The sequence below is a fragment of the Corylus avellana genome, chromosome 7 (assembly GCF_965113065.1).
Source record: "Corylus avellana chromosome 7, dhCorAvel1.hap1.2, whole genome shotgun sequence".
Classification (NCBI taxonomy): Eukaryota; Viridiplantae; Streptophyta; class Magnoliopsida; order Fagales; family Betulaceae; genus Corylus; species Corylus avellana.
Genome location: NC_142496.1, coordinates 26,871,362 through 26,890,797, shown reverse-complemented (window position 1 = coordinate 26,890,797; position 19,436 = coordinate 26,871,362). Strand labels below are relative to the sequence as shown.

General features: G+C 37.0%; 1 protein-coding gene and 3 pseudogenes across 3 annotated transcripts; all 4 read left to right on the top strand.

Annotated features, from left to right (window-relative positions):
* The first annotated feature begins 820 nt into the window (after window positions 1-820).
* Window positions 821-4,136, top strand: LOC132184424 (strychnine-10-hydroxylase-like; annotated as a pseudogene). Its single transcript, XR_015912804.1, has 2 exons — window positions 821-1,928; window positions 3,478-4,136. The product of XR_015912804.1 is annotated as a strychnine-10-hydroxylase-like (transcript).
* A 3,481-nt stretch (window positions 4,137-7,617) lies between these two features.
* Window positions 7,618-9,936, top strand: LOC148584737 (strychnine-10-hydroxylase-like; annotated as a pseudogene). Its single transcript, XR_015912820.1, has 2 exons — window positions 7,618-8,638; window positions 9,231-9,936. The product of XR_015912820.1 is annotated as a strychnine-10-hydroxylase-like (transcript).
* Window positions 9,937-10,366: 430 nt separating this feature from the next.
* Window positions 10,367-13,072, top strand: LOC132184830 (strychnine-10-hydroxylase-like; annotated as a pseudogene).
* Window positions 13,073-14,682: 1,610 nt separating this feature from the next.
* On the top strand, window positions 14,683-15,204 carry LOC148584736 (uncharacterized). The gene has a single exon (XM_088518604.1). The coding sequence runs from the start codon at window positions 14,683-14,685 to the stop codon at window positions 15,202-15,204; it is 522 nt and encodes a 173-aa protein (XP_088374730.1).
* The last annotated feature ends 4,232 nt before the right edge of the window (window positions 15,205-19,436 follow it).

Here is a 19,436-nt window from a genome sequence, read left to right as displayed (position 1 = left end):
AAGATTAATTGTTAGGGCTATGTTTGGCAAATGAGTGGACCGGAAAGAAGACCCAAAGATCTGAAACCCTAAAAAATTTATTTCAAAATCAATCCCAACATTCTTATTTTTTATATCATTTCAATCACTTTCTATTATTATTTAAATAAAAAAATCACTACAAAATAATTTTTTTTTAATTTTTAATTTTATTTTTTCATATAAAACATTCACTTTTTTCTTGACATCAATTAAATATGGTTCAATTCTGATTTACAAAACTAATATTGTTCTCCTCCCTTCGGAAATTGTAATTACTTGGTCAGATTCTCAGGCACGGCTCCCAAACACTCCATTTCTCTCTCTCTCTCTCCAAAGTCTGTGCGGCGGAAAACAGACACTCTTTTTTTTTTTTTTTTTTGTAACGTAAGAATACGTACTCTGTTATTAAAGAGCAAAAGACGTCTAAAAGTAGAGATTTATTGAGCTGGGAGAAGTATTCTAGCGAACTAAAACACCACAAACAACAAAAAACGAATGAATATATATGGGCTCCATTCGTTGATTAATAAGAAAATCTACAAACCAGTAGGCAACAACCTGATCGTGATAACATGGACTCATCCAATCCAACCCAACATTAAAATTAATACCGAAAGTAGCTAAATATGTGTCTATAAAAGTTATAGATATCCCCCCAAGGCTCTAATTATATGAGCTCAAATGAATTTTCTTTCACCTTACCTAAACCCTGCCATGGCAAGAGTACTCTTATAAAAGAGGAGAAGGCGTCTACAACTATCGTAATTCAGCTGGGATAAGAATTCCTAGCAAACTACAAAACAACAAAAAATGAGCTCATTATAACATATGGACTCTTACAAGTCGATCAACATTAAAAATAATACCACAAAATATATCATAAATAGCTAAATATGTGTCTATAAAAGCTAATTCCAAGTTCCCATAGTTAAAGATATCCCCCTAAGGCTCTAATCAGAGCTAAAATGAATTTTCTCTCACCTTACTCAAACTCTGCCATAGCAGGACTCCTTGCCGTTATTCTCTTTTCCTACTACCTTGTAAGGAGGTCCAGAGTTGGCTTGCCCAAAAAAGCACCTATCGCTGCGGGTGCATAGCCAATAATTGGTCACCTCCCTCTTTTGGGAGGAACAAAGCCTCCCCACATAACGTTGGGAGCTATGGCTGAAAAGTACGGGCCAATTTTTACTATCCATCTTGGGTTGCAACGTGCTTTGGTAATAAGCAGTTGGGAGATGGCCAAGGAGTGCTTCACCACCAACGACTTGGCTGTTTCCTCGCGGCCCAAGCTTTTAGCCGCTAAACACTTCGGCTATAACTTCGCCATGTTTGGCTTCGCACCCTATGGTCCCTATTGGCGTGAAATGCGTAAAATAGCCAGCTTGGAGCTACTATCTAACCGTCGGCTTGAGCTTCTTTCCTACGTTCGAGTCTCCGAAGTTGAGACCACCTTACAAGAGCTATACAAAGTGTGGACAAAGAAAAAGGAGTCAGAGCAGATTTTGGTGGAGTTGAAGCAGTGGTTTGGGGACATGAGTCTCAACGTGATTCTTAGGATGGTATCTGGAAAGCGCTACTTTTCTACCACTGCAGTGGCTGATGAGGTGGAGTCGCGACGAATCCAAAAGTCAGTGAGGGAATTCTTTCATTATTTTGGGTTGTTTGTGGTGTCGGATACCATTCCTTACCTTGGATGGCTGGATTTGGGTGGACAAGAGAAGGCCATGAAGAAAGCCGCAAAAGAATTGGATGGTTTTCTTGGAGAATGGTTGGAAGAGCATAAGAGTAAGAGAGCTGCAGGTGAGGCTAAAGGGGGTAAAGATTTCATGGACGTAATGCTTTCTGTTCTTGATGGCAAAGACGTTGCAGGTTATGACGCTGATGCTATCAACAAAGCCACATGTTTGGTATGTATTCCTTTTTCACTTCTTGGATGCAACTGTATGCTGTATGCATGTGCCAGTAGAGCTTTTCCTTAATGGGCATCCTTGAACGGCCTAACATGAGTTCAAGGCAAGGTGGTCCAAAAAGTGATGCAAGCTAAGCTGAAGCTAATCTTGTTTTGGCTTTTTATTTTTATGAAAAACTTGTTTTGGCTTGTTAATGAGCTGAAACTAATTTCGATCATAAAATGAATTTCTCTATTTTTTATCCATTCAAATCAATATTTTTTTAAAACAAAATTTAGAGTAGATTTTTCTTTTTAAATTTTAATTATTATTTTCAAATTAATTAGGGAAAATATATATTTTAGGCCCCGAATCATTATCCATTTTGTAATTACATCTCCAAACTTTAAAAGTGACATCAAGGCCTTATGTACTATCATTGCGTGTCAAATTAGAAACATTTGCATTTTTCTTCTCAAAATATCTTGAAGTTATTAAAAAAGAATAACCATTTGAAAAAATTAATTAAGGTGCTAATATGAAATGAGAATAACTTATATAGGGAGGTTGCAAAAAAGTCATATTTTGTGCCACCAATAAGAAGTTGACACATTAGCTAATTTCATTAGACTTATACTTCAAACAAAAACTCAACCACACCAGATTATACTTTAAAAAAATAAAAAATTAATTTTTAAAAGAAAAAAACAGATTTGAAGGGGTAGCCAACTCCCCACATTGGGTGGCCGGCCGCCGCCCCCAGGCCATGGGGGTGGCCGCGCGGCCACTCCCATGGCCTGGGGTGGCTCGCCGGCCACCCCATAGGCCATGGGGTGGCTCGCCGGCCACCCCATAGGCCATGGGGTGGCGGCCAGCCACCCCAGATCCGGATCTGGGGTGGCTGACCGCCACCCCCAGCCCATGGCCGGGCCACCCCATAGGCCATGGGAGTGGCTGCGCAGCCACCCCCATGGGCTGGGGCGTGACGGCCAACCACCCCAGATTCGGATCTGGGGTGCCTGGCCGCCACCCCTTGGCCTAGGGGTGGCCGCGCGGCCACTCCGATGGCCTGGGGGTGGCTCGCCGGCCACCCCATAGGCCATGGGAGTGGCCGGTGAGCCATCCCCATGGGCTGGGGGTTGCGGCCAGCCACCCCATGGCCTATGGGGTGGCCGGCGAGCCACCCCAGGCCATGGGAGTGGCCGCGCGGCCACCCCCATGGCTTGGGGGCGGCGGCCGGCCACCCAATGTGGGGGAGGGCCACCCCTTCAAATCTGTTTTTTTTTTTTTTCTAAAAAAATAAAAATTTAATTTTTTATTTTTTTAGAGTATAATCTAGTGTAGTTGAATTTTTTTTTTTGAAGTATAAGTCTAATGAAATTAGCTGATGTGTCAGCTCCTTATTGGTGGCACAAAAAGTAATTTTTGTGCAACCTCCCTAAATAAGTTATTCTCATATGAAATTCGTATTTTCATTTTTTTTTTTCAAATGGTTATTTTTTTTAAAAAATAAGGAATGTATATTCCAACATCTCAATATTCTAACAATAATTGCACTTTTTTGTAGAATATAATTGCAGGAGACAATGACACTAGTACGATTACCCTAACTTGGGCAATATCGCTTTTGGTGAACAATCGCCGAGTGTTGAAAAAGGCACAAGAATAGCTTAACGTTCATGTGGGCAAGGAAAGAGCTTTAAACGAGTCAGATATCAGTCAGCTGGTCTACCTCCAGGCCATTGTCAAAGAGACATTACGTTTATATCCACCAGCACCTCTATCAGGACCGCGTGAATTATCTGAGGATTGCATTACCATGTCCCCAAAGGCACCCGGCTGATCACAAACATTTGGAAAATCCATATAGATCCACGCATATGGTTAGATCCATTGGCTTTTGCACCGGAAAGATTTCTCACCACCCATAAAGATGTTGATCTTAGGGGTAAAAGTTTTGAGTTAATTCCGTTTGGAAGTGGAAGATGAGTTTGCCCTGGAATATCTTTTGGGCTTCAAATGGTGCACTTAGCATTGGCTACTTTCTTACACATGTATGACATCTCAACTCCTTCGAATGCAACGGTTGATATGACTGAAAGCCCTGGTCTAACAAACCTGAAAGCCACTCCACTTGAAGTCCTCATCACACCGCGCCTACCTTCTAAGTTTTATGGATTAACGACGACCGTCTAATTAATAGAGTTCATCATGGATTATGGATATGCCTAATTAAGTACTATCATGATAGAATTTTTCTCATATTATGAATATGTATATTATTAGAATAATAATAACTGCATATTCTTGCAATCTCTTTATTATTAAGAAATATTTTATAATAATTACATGATACAATCTTTATATTATCAAGTGATTTCCTATAATTATGTAATAATTTTATTGCTAAATAAGTTGTAATCTCGTCCATAAAGATGTAGATGCCTTATGCATGACTAGTAAATGAGATGGGGACAATAACATTAAGATAAACGTTCGATCTGGTGGATGGCACTTATCTCTTGTCAGGCAGCCTCGATCCAATCAACATTGGACGCTGGTTCAGTTTGCCACCCATTTATCTTAGCATTCACAGTGTATTGCATGCAAAGAACAACCGTTACATCAAAAAGAAAAAGAAAAAAAGAAAATCTCCGTCAAATTAACATCAATGGCTGATAGGAAGAAAAATCTGAGTCATTGGCGGCTTTCCATTTCTGGGATCTATCCCTTAAGGAAAATATCTCACCGAAGACAAAACAGGAAAAAGGTAGGGTAAGAATTTTGTATCATTAACGAAAAAGATAACGCGTCCGTCCGCGGTTGAAGTTGATTGAAAAATATCCTAATTGGAATTTGTTTTTTTCTTCGAGAAAAATCAAATTTCGACCATTACATTATTAAATTCTAGTGTGCTCCGATTACCAAAAATCACCCGATCGAGTAGCACGTGAAGCTGCCTTTATCAATCGAGTCGATGCTCGCATCATGGTGGGAGAATACAGATTGAATTTCCAAGTCAGCAATGATAATTTTAGTACTAGTGGACCTAAACGATCGATGTGGTTCGATTAATTGGCCGGTTCGCCCAGTGAAGACCACGTGGTCTTAGGAAATCTTTAAATGAAGAACAACAACATGCATTTTGGTAGAGATGAAGAGATGGTTTAATTGGGTCCATAGCCCTAAACGTTTCATTTAGGATGGTTGTAGGGAAGCGATTTGATGGGACTGCAACGTTCAAGGATGAGAATGAAGATAACGATCATTGGCGGAAGACAGTAAGAGATTTCTTTGAGTTGAGTGGTACGTTTGTGGTAGCAGATGCGCTTCCTTAATTACCTAAGGTGGTTGGACATGGGAGGATATATACGAGAGGGCCATGAGTTTTGCCCTTAGAAGCTCCGGACCTCTTTTGGATAAAGTAGGAAACTACAAGTATTGCAAACAATCCAGCTATGATTGTGCTTAGATTTGGTATTTGCAGGAAATCCATTGTTCGTAGCTGATCACTTTGTCTTGAGTTGTTGAAGGCCCCTAGTTTAATTCACATATATACTAGTATACAATTGCTTGGTTCAATTTTACATCATTTAAAAATATTTTAAATAAAGTAATACCATGTATATATGCCGTAAAATATAAATAGTTAAATGCAATAAAACAAAACTATGACCATTATCTGTCTTTTAGTTTTTTTTTGTATATATGGGGCACGATTTTAGTAATGCTAGCTACCATTTCTTTTTGAGAAAATTACAGTTTTTCTCCTCAAAGTTGACAGCGTTTTTCAATTCGAATATCAAAGTTTCAATTTTTGCAATCCACCCCCACAAAGTTTCATTTTTTTTTAAAAAAAAAAATTTGACCAATTAATATCATCTCAAAATTCTCATATTTCCAGTAATTAATTTTTATTTTTTATAAATAATTTTTTTAAAAAAAAAAAAACAAAAAAACAAATTTCCGGGGTCCAAAAGTGGCCAGATGGCCATAGCTATTAGCTACCCCGAATTTTTTTTTTTTTTTTTTAATTTTATAAAAAATAAAAAAAAAATAAAAATTAGGGGTAATATAGAAAGTTTTGGATACAATTGGTCAAATTGCAAAAGTTTAGAACTTTGGGAGGTGAATTGCGAAAATTAAAACTTTGGTGTTCGAATTGAAAGATACTGTCAACTTTGGGGGCGTATACAATAATTTCCCCTTTATTTTTTTAGAAATACTACATGTATTTTTATGTATTAATGTGAAACGATGCATGGAAGGCATGTTAATTATAGAGGATTTGGTTAATTAAGTTCATCTCATGTTAATTAATTACCTAAGTAAGATCTGCTGGTTGGCCACGGGGAAATGCATTGATGAGACCCCACATGAAGCAACAGTAAGGACAATTGTTCTCGTATTTTCAGTTTAAGAATGGGCTAAAAAAAAGTCGTATATTATTTCTCCCAAAATCAATTTTTAGCATTTTTATTTTTTACATTATATTAATAATTTATTATTATTATTTAAATAAAAAAATTACTACAAAATAATTTTTTTTCTTGCAAAAACATTCTTTTTTTTTACATCAATCAAATCTGCTACAATTCATTGGATTTGCGTGTGTTATCTGTTAACGTTATCCTCAATCTATACTGTTGGATCGAGCCTTTGACCATCTCATCTGAAAATTAATTGGTGTCCAATGAGGGAAGCCAAATCCTTTTATGGCATTCGAAATCGCACTCCGCAAGGTCTGTTTTAAGGGCCGTCCAAGTGAGCAGAGCGGCAATGTTGCACCTCAACAATCCCTCTTTCAACATGACACTCCCGCGACTCGAACCCATAACCCTGGCTAGATACCATTTGTTGGATCGAGCATTTGACCATTTCATCTGAAAATCAATTGGTATCAAGTGAGGAAAGCCAAATCATTTTATGGCATTTGAAATCACACTCCGCAAGGCCTGTTTTAAGAACCATCCAAGTGAGTAGAGTGACATTATTACACCTCAACATATACTAAGCCATTACGGCGTGATTAGCAACAATTTTTCCAGAAAACTGCAATAGACGCCGGCCGAGGACTAGTTGATTAGCGAGAATTTTTCAAGAAAAGTGTGCACCACTGTCGTTAGACGTCAAGGGCACTGGGCACTCACGAATTTAATTGTAGGTTTATAAAACAATTCTCCTACGTACCTTTTTCTTGTATTGTCTTGTCTTCGGATAGATTTTCTCGATCAGATCAAAGAAATGTAAACGGGGATTTTTCTTCTTATCTAATGAAAGAATTGCCGTCTAATTAATTGTTTCTGTTATTTAATTATTTATCAGTGATATACAATTATTTTGAAGTTATTTCTCTTAATAAATAAAAGTGTTATGATGAAATTAAAACACACTTGAATACAAAGAAGAAATTAGGATTAATTGTTCTATTATCTTCTCTTCGGAAATTGGTAATGACTTGGTCAGATTCTCTGGCGCGGCTCCCAAATACTTCATTTCTCTCTCTCTCCAAAGTCTATTCGGCGGAATACGTACAGTCGATCTTACTTACAAAAGATGAGAAGCCGTCTAAAAATAGATCTCTTTATTCAGCTGTAGAAAAAACCACAAAACAACAAAAAAACGAATGGAATAGTGAGCTCCATTTGTTGATTTCAGTAACCATGCCTTGTGATAACTTGGACTCATCCAAGCCAACATTAAAAATAATGCGTCTATAAAAGCTATAGATATCCCCCTAAGGCTCCCCACTCCAATTATATGATCGATCAGTTCAAATGGATTTTCTTTCACATTATTTGAACTCTGCCATGGCAGGACTCCTTGCCATTATTCTCTTTTCCTACTACCTTATAAGGAGGTCCAGATCAGTTGGCTTGCCCAAAAAAGCACCTATCGCGGCGGGTGCATGGCCTATAATTGGTCACCTTCCTCTATTGGGGGGAATAAAGCCTCCCCATCTAACGTTGGGAGCCATGGCTGAAAAGTACGGACCAATTTTTAATATCAAGCTTGGGTTGCAACATGCTTTGGTAATAAGCAGTTGGGAGATGGCCAAGGAGTGCTTCACCACCAACGACTTGGCTGTTTCCTCGAGGCCTAAGCTTGTAGCCGCCAAGCACTTGGGCTATAACTTCGCCATATTTGGCTTCGCGCCCTATGGTCCCTATTGGCGTGAAATGCGTAAAATAGCCAGCTTGGAGCTACTATCTAACCGTCGGCTTGAGCTTCTTTCCTACGTTCGAGTCTCCGAAGTTGAGACCACGTCCTTACAAGAGCTATACAAAGTGTGGACAAAGAAAAAGGAGTCAGGGCAAATTTTGGTGGAGTTGAAGCAGTGGTTTGGGGACATGAGTCTCAACGTGATTCTTAGGATGGTAGCTGGAAAGCGCTACTTTTCAACCAGTGCAGTGGCCGATGAGGAGGAGTCGCGACGAATCCAAAAGTCAGTGCGGGAATTCTTTCATTATATTGGGATGTTTGTGGTGTCGGATACCATTCCTTACCTTGGATGGCTGGATTTGGGTGGACATGAGAAGGCCATGAAGAAAGTTGCAAAAGAATTGGATGGTCTTCTTGGAGAATGGTTGGAAGAGCATAAGCGTAAGAGAGCTTCAGGTGAGGATCATAAAGAGGAGAAAGATTTCATGGACGTAATGCTTTCAGTCCTTGATGGCAAAGCCGTTGCAGGTTATGACGCTGATGTGATCAACAAAGCCACATGTTTGGTACGTACGCGCATTCCTTTTTCACTTCTTAATTAATGGGTGCAACTTGTTTAACATGTTTTGGCCTTTTATTTAATTTTATGTTAATGAGCTGAAACTAATTTTGATCACAAAATGAATTTCTCTATTTTCGATCCATTAAAATCAACATTTTCAAAAAAAAAAAAAAAATTAAGAGTAGATTTTTATTTCTAAATTTTAATTATTATTTTCAAATTAACTAAGGGAAATTAATATATTTTAGCCCACCCCCCTCCCCCCCCCACCCAAATTATTACCCATTTTTCAATTACATCTCCAAACTTAAAAAAGTGGCATCAATGCCCCCACATATTACCGTTGCGTGTCAATTAGACACTTTTACATTTTTCTTCTCAAAATATCTTCAAGTTATTAAGAAAAATATAAAAATAACCATTTGAAAAATAATAATTAAGGTGCTAATATGAAAAGGGCCATCCCTTTTTGGAGTTTTCATTTTTTTTTTTTAATTTTTTTTTTTTCAAATGGTTATTTTAAAAAATAAAATAAAATAAAATAAGGAATTTATGTTCCAACGTCTCAATATTCTAACAATAGTTTCACTTTGTAGAATATAATTGTAGGAGCCAATGACACCAGCACAGTTACCCTAACTTGGGCAATATCGCTTTTGTTGAACAATAGCCGAGTGTTGAAAAAGGCACAAGAAGAGCTTGACATCCATGTAGGCAAGGAAAGAGCCCTAAACGAGTCGGATATCAGTCAGCTAGTCTACCTCCAGGCCATTGTCAAAGAGACATTACGTTTATATCCACCAGCACCTCTATCAGGACCGCGTGAATTCTCTGAGGATTGCATCATAGGTGGTTACTATGTCCCCAAAGGCACCCGACTGATCACAAACATTTGGAAAATTCATATAGATCCACGCATATGGTCGGATCCATTGGCTTTTGAACCGGAAAGATTTCTCACCACCCACAAAAATGTTGATCTTAGGGGTAAAAGTTTTGAGTTAATCCCGTTTGGAAGTGGAAGAAGAGTTTGCCCTGGAATATCTTTTGGGCTTCAAATGGTGCACTTAGCATTGGCTAGTTTCTTACACATGTATGAGATCTCAACTCCTTCGAATGCACCGGTTGATATGACTGAAAGCCCTGGTCTAACGAACCTGAAAGCCACTCCACTTGAAGTCCTCATCACACCGCGCCTACCTTCTGAGTTTTATGGATTAACGACAACCGTCTAATTAATAGAATTCAGGGATAGGCCTAAGTACTATGATGATATATAGAATTTTCCTCATATTATGAATATGCATATTGTTAGAATAATAATAATTGCAAATTATTGCAATCTCTTTATTATTAAGAAATATTTTATAATAATTAAGGTGATACAATCAAGAGTGTGAATGATCCTCCCTTGTAACCTTTTCCCACATTTGATTAAAAAAAAAAAAAAAGAGGTGATACAATCTTTATATTATTAAGTGATTTTCCTATAATTATGTAATAATTTGTATTGCTAAAATAAGTTGTAATCTCGTCCATTAAGATGTAGATGCCTTATTGGACTTATCTCTTTGTCTGGCAGCCTCGATCCGGTCAACATTGGACGCTGCTTCAGTTTGCCACCCGCTTATCTTAGCATGCACAAGTGAATTGCATGCAAAGAACAACCGTTATATCAAAATGATGGGAAAAAAAAAAAAGGAAGAAGAAAATCTCTGTCAAATTAACATTAATGGCTGATAGGAAGAAAAATCTGAGTCATTGGCCGCCCCTTTTCCATTTCTGGGATCTATCCCTTAACGAAAATATCTCTCTGAAGACAAAACAGGAAAAAGGTAGGTTAAGAATTTTGTATCATTCACGAAATTAAAAAGATAACGCGTCCGCGGTTGAAGTTGATTGAGTGGTGCACAATTTTCTTGAAATTTTTCGCTAATCAACTCAAGGGCTTGACTAAAAGCTGATTCAGAGTCCCCGGCATCTACAGTGTTCTGACTATAGAGTGAGGATAATAGATAAATCACGCAATCTGATAAGTATCCATGAGATCGAATAATTGTCGTTGCTGTCGCTGCGTGTGGGCGGCGTTTCAATGCATGCATTTCCCCGTGGCCAACCAGTCATTCTTACTTTAATGGGTCCCCCGACCCTGCAAGTAAATAAAGATCAAGGCATGAAAAATATCCTAATTGGAGTTTGTGTTTTTTCTTCGAGAAATATCAAATTTCGACCATTACATTATTAAATTCACCCGAACGAGTAGCACTTGAAGCTGCCTTTATCGATCAATTGAGTCGATGCTCGCATGATCATCAATGATAGTTTTAGTACTAGTGGATGGACCAAAATGATCGATGTGGTTCGATTAATTGGTTGGCCAAGTGAAGCAATTAACTGCAAAAGAATTTGATCACGTGATTGAAGGATGGTTAGAAAAACATAAGTAAAAGAAAGTTTCGGGCGATCGAGGCAAAAGGAGACCAGGACTTTATGGCCCCGTTTGCTAACAGCACGGGGCCGGCACTGTAGCTGGAACCGCACTGTTCTAGCTACAGTGCCATCTGATTTCCTGCAGCAAAAAGTGTACTTTTATATTAATTTTTTTTTTAAGCAAAATATTAAAAAAAAAAACAAAAAAAGGAGGAGAAAGATGGGGTGGTCCGGCCACCCCATTTTGGCCAAGGGGTGGCTGGAACCACCCCATCTTTCTCCTCCTTTTTTCTTTTTTTTTTTTTTAATATTTTGCTTTTAAAAAATAATAATAATATTAAAAAGTCAATTTTTGGCACTGCACCTGTCAGATGGCACTGTAGCAGGAACAGTGCCGTTCCAGCTACAGTGCCGGCCCCCGCTGTTCACAAACGGGGCCTATGGATGTGATGTTGTCTATCGTTAGGAAAGACGATGAAGAGATCTCCAATTATGATGCTGATACAATCACTAAAGCTACATGTCTGGTAAGCTTTTGCTTCAATTCGCCTTCAATATTCTGAACATGATTTGTCTCAACAATACTGTGAACTGTTTTTACTATAAAGTCCATTACGAGAAAAATAACAATCAAAATAAATTTGTGTCAACTCTGAGCGAGAAGTGTTGGTTTAAGCAAATTCTTTAACAAAGAGTGATTTAAAAGGTATTACAACTTTTATTATAAAGTCTTTACAAACTATAATTAGTAAAATAATTAAACAAAAAATTTCTCTTTAAATTTTTGTTTTCAATTTTGATTAATTATTTCATCAATTTATAAATTATCAAATCAATTTATAAATATTTTATAATAAAAGTTGTTATGCTCCAAATATTTTCTACCGTGAATTTCCCACCATATATTAATCAAAGTGATTGCCTGCTTGTCAGTGAATTAAGATATGTTATTTTACTAAAAAGTTGTCATACAACTAGGACAAAATTGAAAATTAGTCTTTTGAATTAGTAAGAACTCGTAAAAGAATAATAATAATAATAAAAAAAAAGACTTTTAGTAAATAAATATTTTCTTGACAAAACGACGATAAAATTATTTTTTTCCTAAGCCACCTAAAGAGGAAATTGCCACGTTACATCGTTTGTAGCATATTTCGTTGGACGGTCAATTACGATAATATAGTACGTATCGATTTTCCTTTTGTCTTGCTGTGGACTTGGTACTACATTTTAAAACATTACAATTGTTTTTTGTTATTTTTATCAATACTTATTAGACATTTAGTTTTGGTGGCTTTTGAAACATGAGTGACCTTAAAGCCTTTTAGTTTGACCGGCCGGCCATCTAGAACTTCGACTTTGGGGCTTTTGCAGGCCCTTATCTTAGGGGGCACAGATTCAACAACAGTAACAATGACATTGTCTCTTTCCTTGCTTCTTAACAACCGTCAAACCCTAAACAAATCACAACAAGAGTTAGATGATCAGATTGGCAGGGAGAGGCAAGTAAAGGAATCAGACATGAAAAACCTAGCATATCTCCAAGCTATCCTCAAAGAAACAATGCGTTTATACCCTTCCGGACCACTAGATCTCTCTCCCGCACGAATCCATAAAAGACTGCACTTTGGCTGGCCACCACGTTCCAACAGGCACACAACTTCTTGTTATTCTCTCACAGCTCCAATGGGACCTACGTCTGTGGTCTAATCCTAATGAATTTCGGCCCGAAAGATTCCTTGCATCCCATTTGGGTGTTGATGTTAAGGGCCAACATTTTGAGATAATACCATTTGACACTGGTAAAAGAGTGTGCCAGGGAATCTCTCTTGCGTTGCAAGTTATGCAACTCACACTTGCTTCGCCTTGTTGCATGCTTTTGAAATTACAACCCCTGCTCGTCAGATGAACCAGTAAACATGACTGAAAAAGTTGGACTTACGATTCTGAAAACCACACACTTGAAGTCCATCTCACTCCACGCCATCCTGCTCAAGTATATGCATGATTTGAGTAGATATGTGATCATTAAATTTCAACTGCGTTATTTCATAATTACTATTTGGGTGTAATTATAGTACTCTTACGCATGAAATTGGGATCTTGTACCAGACTTCTTAGACATAAATTATCTAAATTATATTGTCTACAATAACTAAGGATTAAGGAATAAGATCTTTGCAATTTCGGACAATAATCATGAATAAAGTCCACATTAAGGTAGTCTTTCGCTTGCCTCCTAAATAGTTCTTCCCGTGTACATATATATTATGCTTCATGTGCATTTGTATACTAATTCCACCGTACAATGTCATAATGCGCAACTCATCATTATAATATTCAATGGAAAAACTCCATTTAACCCCATGAAGCATAGGCGCTTTTGCAACATATAGTCAATTTTTTTATCAAGAGAAAGATATTAAGATGATGTCGGAATTCATTCATTTGTACCGGTAACATTTCCCTTTATTAATTATTTTAATCTCTTTAATGAATATGCTCTATATCATATTGGCCACCATCTCTTTATAAAATATTCGGTACTCTTACCATTCCTCATTGGATATTTGATTTTGGGTACTTGGATGGAGGTTTCTAGAAATGGCACTTTTGTCAATCTGATCATAGGCTTCGTCATTTCCAATCTTCCATAGGTTTGCCACCTCTCCATCACTCTTCAAACGGTTCAAAATGATCCCTTTTTCTCCGAGTGCTTTCACATCGATCCTAGCACCTCAGAAAATGGGATGATTCTGAGAATTAACCAGTCACGTAAGGGATTGTAATTTCCTCTACCAATGGTCGTTTGTTGACGTTATTGTTTGACATAGAATTCCCATTTTCTGGCTTGGGTTCTTCTCTATCTTGGTAGAAAAATAATTGCTCCACGGCTTGATCTTGTTTATCTTGGGAGAAAAATTAGTACAATTTTTTGGATTTTGAGAGCTCAGTCACAGAAGAGATTGTAATTTCCTCTACGGCTCCCATTTAATTTTCTGGCTTGCGTTCTTCTTCATCTTGGGAGAATTACCTGTTTTGAAAAAAGTTACTTGGATTTTAGACATCGGAGAGAGAGAGAGAGAGACCTTCCCAACATGTGCTTACCTACTTTGGAAACTAGTCCCTTGTTGCTTGCTTCAACCTTAAAACGGAGTTTTTAATTAAAATATTAGAGAAATATTACAAAAAGGAGTTTTTTTTTTTTTTTTTTTTAAATTAGCTTTCTACTTTGTTTCTAGTGGAGACGGTTTCTTAGTTGAGCGTGGAATTATTAAAGAAAGCGACGGATCGAATTTAGGTTACTGGGTGGCATCAAGACATGCATATATGGAAATATTATTGAAAAGTGCAAAAGTCGCTACTCAAGAACACACAAATATGTTCCAAAAATGTTCCAGCTAAGCTGAAGATTTCGGGGAGATTTTTGAGTTACTCATTGAGCGCTGTACAAGGGAAGAACTGAACTTTGCAGTTTTGGTAGCAAAGAAGATTTGGGCAAGACGGAATGTAGTGTTGCATGGAGGTGAATTCATTCACCCCAATCGGATAGTGTGCGAGGTGGAGGAGCTGACCAAACTTCTCGAGTTTCTTGAGGACACAACTCCGGAACACACTATGGAGGAGGGTGGTGGGTTACCGGCGGTTTCAACACAGTGGGCATGTCCTCCAGTTGGGTGTTACAAGATCAATTGGGACGTGGCCCTGGACGCTCAAACTCGATGTATGGGATTTGGTGTTATTATTAGAGATCACAACGGCTCTGTATGTGCTGCTAAGAGTGTGAAATCCCATAGATTTGTGGAACCAGTGATAGGAGAGGCTTTGGCGGCAATGATAGCGGTGGAATTTAGTAAAGAAAGAGGCTTCCAAGATGTAGTGATGGAAGGTGACTCGTTGCAGGTGGTCCAAGCACTGCAGGAACGATCTCCTGGTTGGCGAAGGTATGGGCACATTATTGACGACACACAAGCTTTACTTGACACATGTAGGAGCTGGACGGTCCATCATGTGAAACGGGCGGCAAATGGAGCAGCACATGGTCTAGCTAAAGAAGGACTGCGAATAAACTCAGCTCGTATTTGGTTAAATGAATCGCCTGAATTAATGTATAAGTTCCATTGCATCTTCAGAGCTTAATGCTCTTTTTGTTTAGATCCTTTGGGTCTGGATTTTCTATCTGAATAAAATCTCAGAAAGTTCCAAAAAAAAAAAAAAAAAAAAGAATACACAAATATTATATATATATATATATATATATATGAAAGATACACCAATCATTCTGAATAATTAATGCCTATAGTTTATATATATGCCGAGTCTTTATCCCATACCGAAAATAAAATATAGACATGTTTGTTAAGGCTATAAATCCTTTTGATTAATGAGGATTTTTTTTTTTAAGAGAATTCTTTCATCTTCATTTCATAATAAGAGATTCAGAGCGTAAAGCTCTTATAAAGAAACATAACCAAAAGCTATAAAAAGTACAACAACATAAATACACTAAAAGTCTAACAATCAAAAACGTATTTACCTCATCTTATCCAACCCATGTGTGCACACTTCATTTGAGGGGCAGATTTGCTCTGACCTTAAAGAAACAAGTTTTATTGACCAGGTCATGAGACAAAAACCTTACACTGAAACTATCCCTCCTCAGCTCAAAGGCCAAGATAATATAATTAATAAAACAAGAACAAAACAAAGAAAACTAACATCAATGGCAAAGGAAACCTGGCGCTTGAGGCTTACTGCAAAGTGCGTAAGATCCACACGATCCACACTCCGGCTCGCACAAACCATATCCGGCGTGTGCCAAAAAGAAGAGAGAAAAAGTTTGGTGTCTATAGGGCATAGTGGCACCCGACTGTGCCTTGTAGACATGATTAATGATGATTCGATCTGTGATTATTGTTGATTTGATTTGTTATTAATTACCCTGCTTAATTCAAGGGATTTGTTTTGTATTTAAAATTATGTTAAAGCTCAATTCAAAAAAAAAAAAAAAAAAATTTAAAGCTCTATAAATAGAGTTATATACTCAAATAATACATCAAGGAAATATATAGCACATAAAGCTTTAGTGTGTGAATGTAGGCTATATGCCGAACCATGCATCTTAATTTCTGTGTCTTTCTCTCTTTCCTTTATTCCACGTTATTCTGCTTTATATTTATCTTGTTATATATTTCTATACTATTCACTAGTCCTTTTAGCCATTGCAAGTGTGGTTGAATCTTTTAATACCTAGACCAAATTGGTTGAATTGAATTCGACAAGTTGGGAAGTTTAAATAGGAACACGTCTCGATATAAATCTAATCTTTTAATACCAACGGATTTAATAGTAGGTTTATAAAAAAGATGATATAAAACATGAATGTGTAAAACACTTCTCCTACGTACTTTTTTCTTGTCTTGTCTTGGCCGGTATAGATTTTGTTAGATACGAACAAATGTAAAAGGGGACAATGACACAGATATTTCTTCGTATCTGCCATTGTTAATTTGATAGAATGCATATCACGTGCCCGGAACGGAGAATAACCTGCTCCCTCTATTATATAACCGGTCCCAGTTTGAAAAATAAGGTAACCTTATTTGGTTTGGCCCTGAATACGTACATTAATGGCTGATGGGAAGAAAAAAGAAAAAAGAAACAAAAATCTCTGTCAAATTAACATTAATGGCTGATAGGAAGAAAAATCTGAAAAGCTGATTTCGCTAATCAGCTTTCTCGAAAAAATTAACAAGTTTCTTGAAAAAATTTCGCTAATCAACTGATCAAGGTCTCGACTAAAAGCTGATTGAGAGTCCCTGGCATCTATAGTGTTCTGACTATAGAGACTAGAGTGAGGATATATTAGATAAATCACGCAATCTGATAAGTATCCATGTGGGCAGCGTTTCAATGCATGCATTTCCCCGTGGCCAACCAGTCATTCTTACTTTAATGGGTCCCCCGACCCTGCAAGTAAATAAAGATTAAGGCATGAAAAATAATCCTAATTGGAGTTTGTGTTTTTTCTTCGAGAAATATCATATTTCGACCATTACATTATTAAATTCACCCGAACGAGTAGCACGTGAAGCTGCCTTTATCAATCGAGTCGATGCTCGCATCATGGTGCAGGAGAATACAGATTGAAGCTCCGAGTCATGAGCAATGATAGTTGTAGACTGGGATGCGTTGGAGGTCATCAATGTTTTTCAACTGGAAGAAGTCTGGATGGGCAACTACGGTCACGTTATCCATGCCCCAAAACTCACACCCTTGCAAAACAGCTGGCTCTTTCCTTAGGCCAGGAATTTTTATGGACGGATGATTTTCCCTTATTGTATTAGGGAGCATGTACTATCTGAGCAAGACTCGCATTAATCAATTAAGTTACTATTATTCTCAAAAAAAAAAAAAAAAAAAAAAAAAATCAGCGACACTTACAAAAATGCTGGCAAATATTTAATATGAATATTCAGCACTTATTAATAAGTGAAATATGTAATAAAAATTTTTACTATGAATTCTTTACATATTAATGTGATAGTTTATGTTACACCTATCATATTAATCACTAAATAATTAATCGTTCCAAACGATTAAGCAGTTTCATAATTTATAAAGTTTGGAATACGACTTCAAAAAAATCACTAAATAATTAAATTTACAAGTCACATTTTGTTGCTTAATTTTTTCTTCCATATGACACTCAAAGGGATTGGTTGGCCCAAACAAGACTAGACCATATAACATTAATTGGGTAAGATGGCCGATAAGTATGGATTAATCTTTACTGTCTAACTGGAAATGCATTGGGCTATGATAGTGAGTAGCTGGCCAATTATCATCCAAAAGCTATAGCTACAGACCACATGGGCAACAACGACGCCATGTTTGGGCTCAGCGCTTAAGGTCCTTACTGGCGCATAGAGGGTAAAATCATGACCGGCCCAAACAAAATTAAGGCCTATGGCAAAATGTTAAAAATTAGCATTTTTAAAATTTAAAATATTAAAAAAATCATTCTTCTGGCTTTTTGAAATGTAAAATTACTAATCAAATTTTCATGTTCAATTCTCAATAGATAAGAGGGACCGAGCCAGGAAATTTTATGGGAGGGTGTAACAATCTAATCTCATCTGATCTAGCGGAAAAACTGTAATTATCAATGCCAAAAAAAAATACTGTTAAAATACTTTTCTTTATACAAAAATACCCAAAGCTATGTCGTACAAGGCATTTATACAAATCTATCCGACAGTCTAAACTCTAGACAAAACTTAACCAACTTGGAATCTCTGTACATCTCAATATGAATCTCTAATCACAACTGCATAATTACTTTGATTTTCCATTCCTGCAAGCACTACAAAAACTGTGAAGTAGTGAGTCAATTGATTTCCGATAATATAAATCATTGTTGAATCATATATAGCAAAATGCTAGACAAGTTATAAAACCACAAAAATCCGTATTATTGGATATCAATATCATACTCAGTAAGTAAGAATACTTACAGTGGATTACATGAATGGATCATCAAAGGTAATTACTTGAAACCCGTTCTGCTGCAGTTGGTCCATACCCATAACAATCCCTTCACTGACTTTCTCTCTCTCTCTCTCTCTCTCTCGCCTAAACTCTCTTTCTTCCTCTTCAGCTCTCTGTCTTAAATTTCCCATCTCACTCTCGGTTTCTCTTGTGTTCTTTCTTTCTTGTAGCGCTTGGTCTCGCCCTTTCTCTCTCTGTTCTGAGTAAACACTCTTAGAAAGAAGAAAGACCGAGTAAAAAGCGGAAGAAGGAAGAATATATGCAAGAGATGGGAGAGGAGATGAGTGGTGAAAATTGTGAAGGAGAAGAGCTCTATTTATAGGAGAAAATCAAACACTATTCTACCTTCAATTTACAATTATACCCTCATTTTACTATTTCACCAACCCTATACTATTCCACCAACCCTATACTATTCTACCAACCCTATACTATTCCACCAACCCTATACTATTCTACCAACCCTATACTATTTCACCAACCCTATACTATTCTACCTTCTTATTCTACCATCCTTATACCTACCATTTACTATCCTATTATATCACCAATTATTACAATCATACTCCAAATTATACCAATCAATCATCAATTATCATATCTCTTAAATCTCCCAATAAAATAATCAATATAAAATCATCATCATGATATAATAACCTCAAATCAATATTCATTCCAATAATATTCATAAGATCTAATAAGTTCCTCAAGAATAAATATTATTACCTAATATCATCAATAAATATCTCAACCTCAAAGTAAATGCCATTACCTAATATGAATATTAATATAATCATAGCATCAATTTAATATCTCTAAAA

Bases quoted from the DNA above. Each gene is read 5' to 3' on its own strand.
- LOC148584736 (XM_088518604.1), top strand. From the start codon at position 14,683: ATGGAGGAGGGTGGTGGGTTACCGGCGGTTTCAACACAGTGGGCATGT.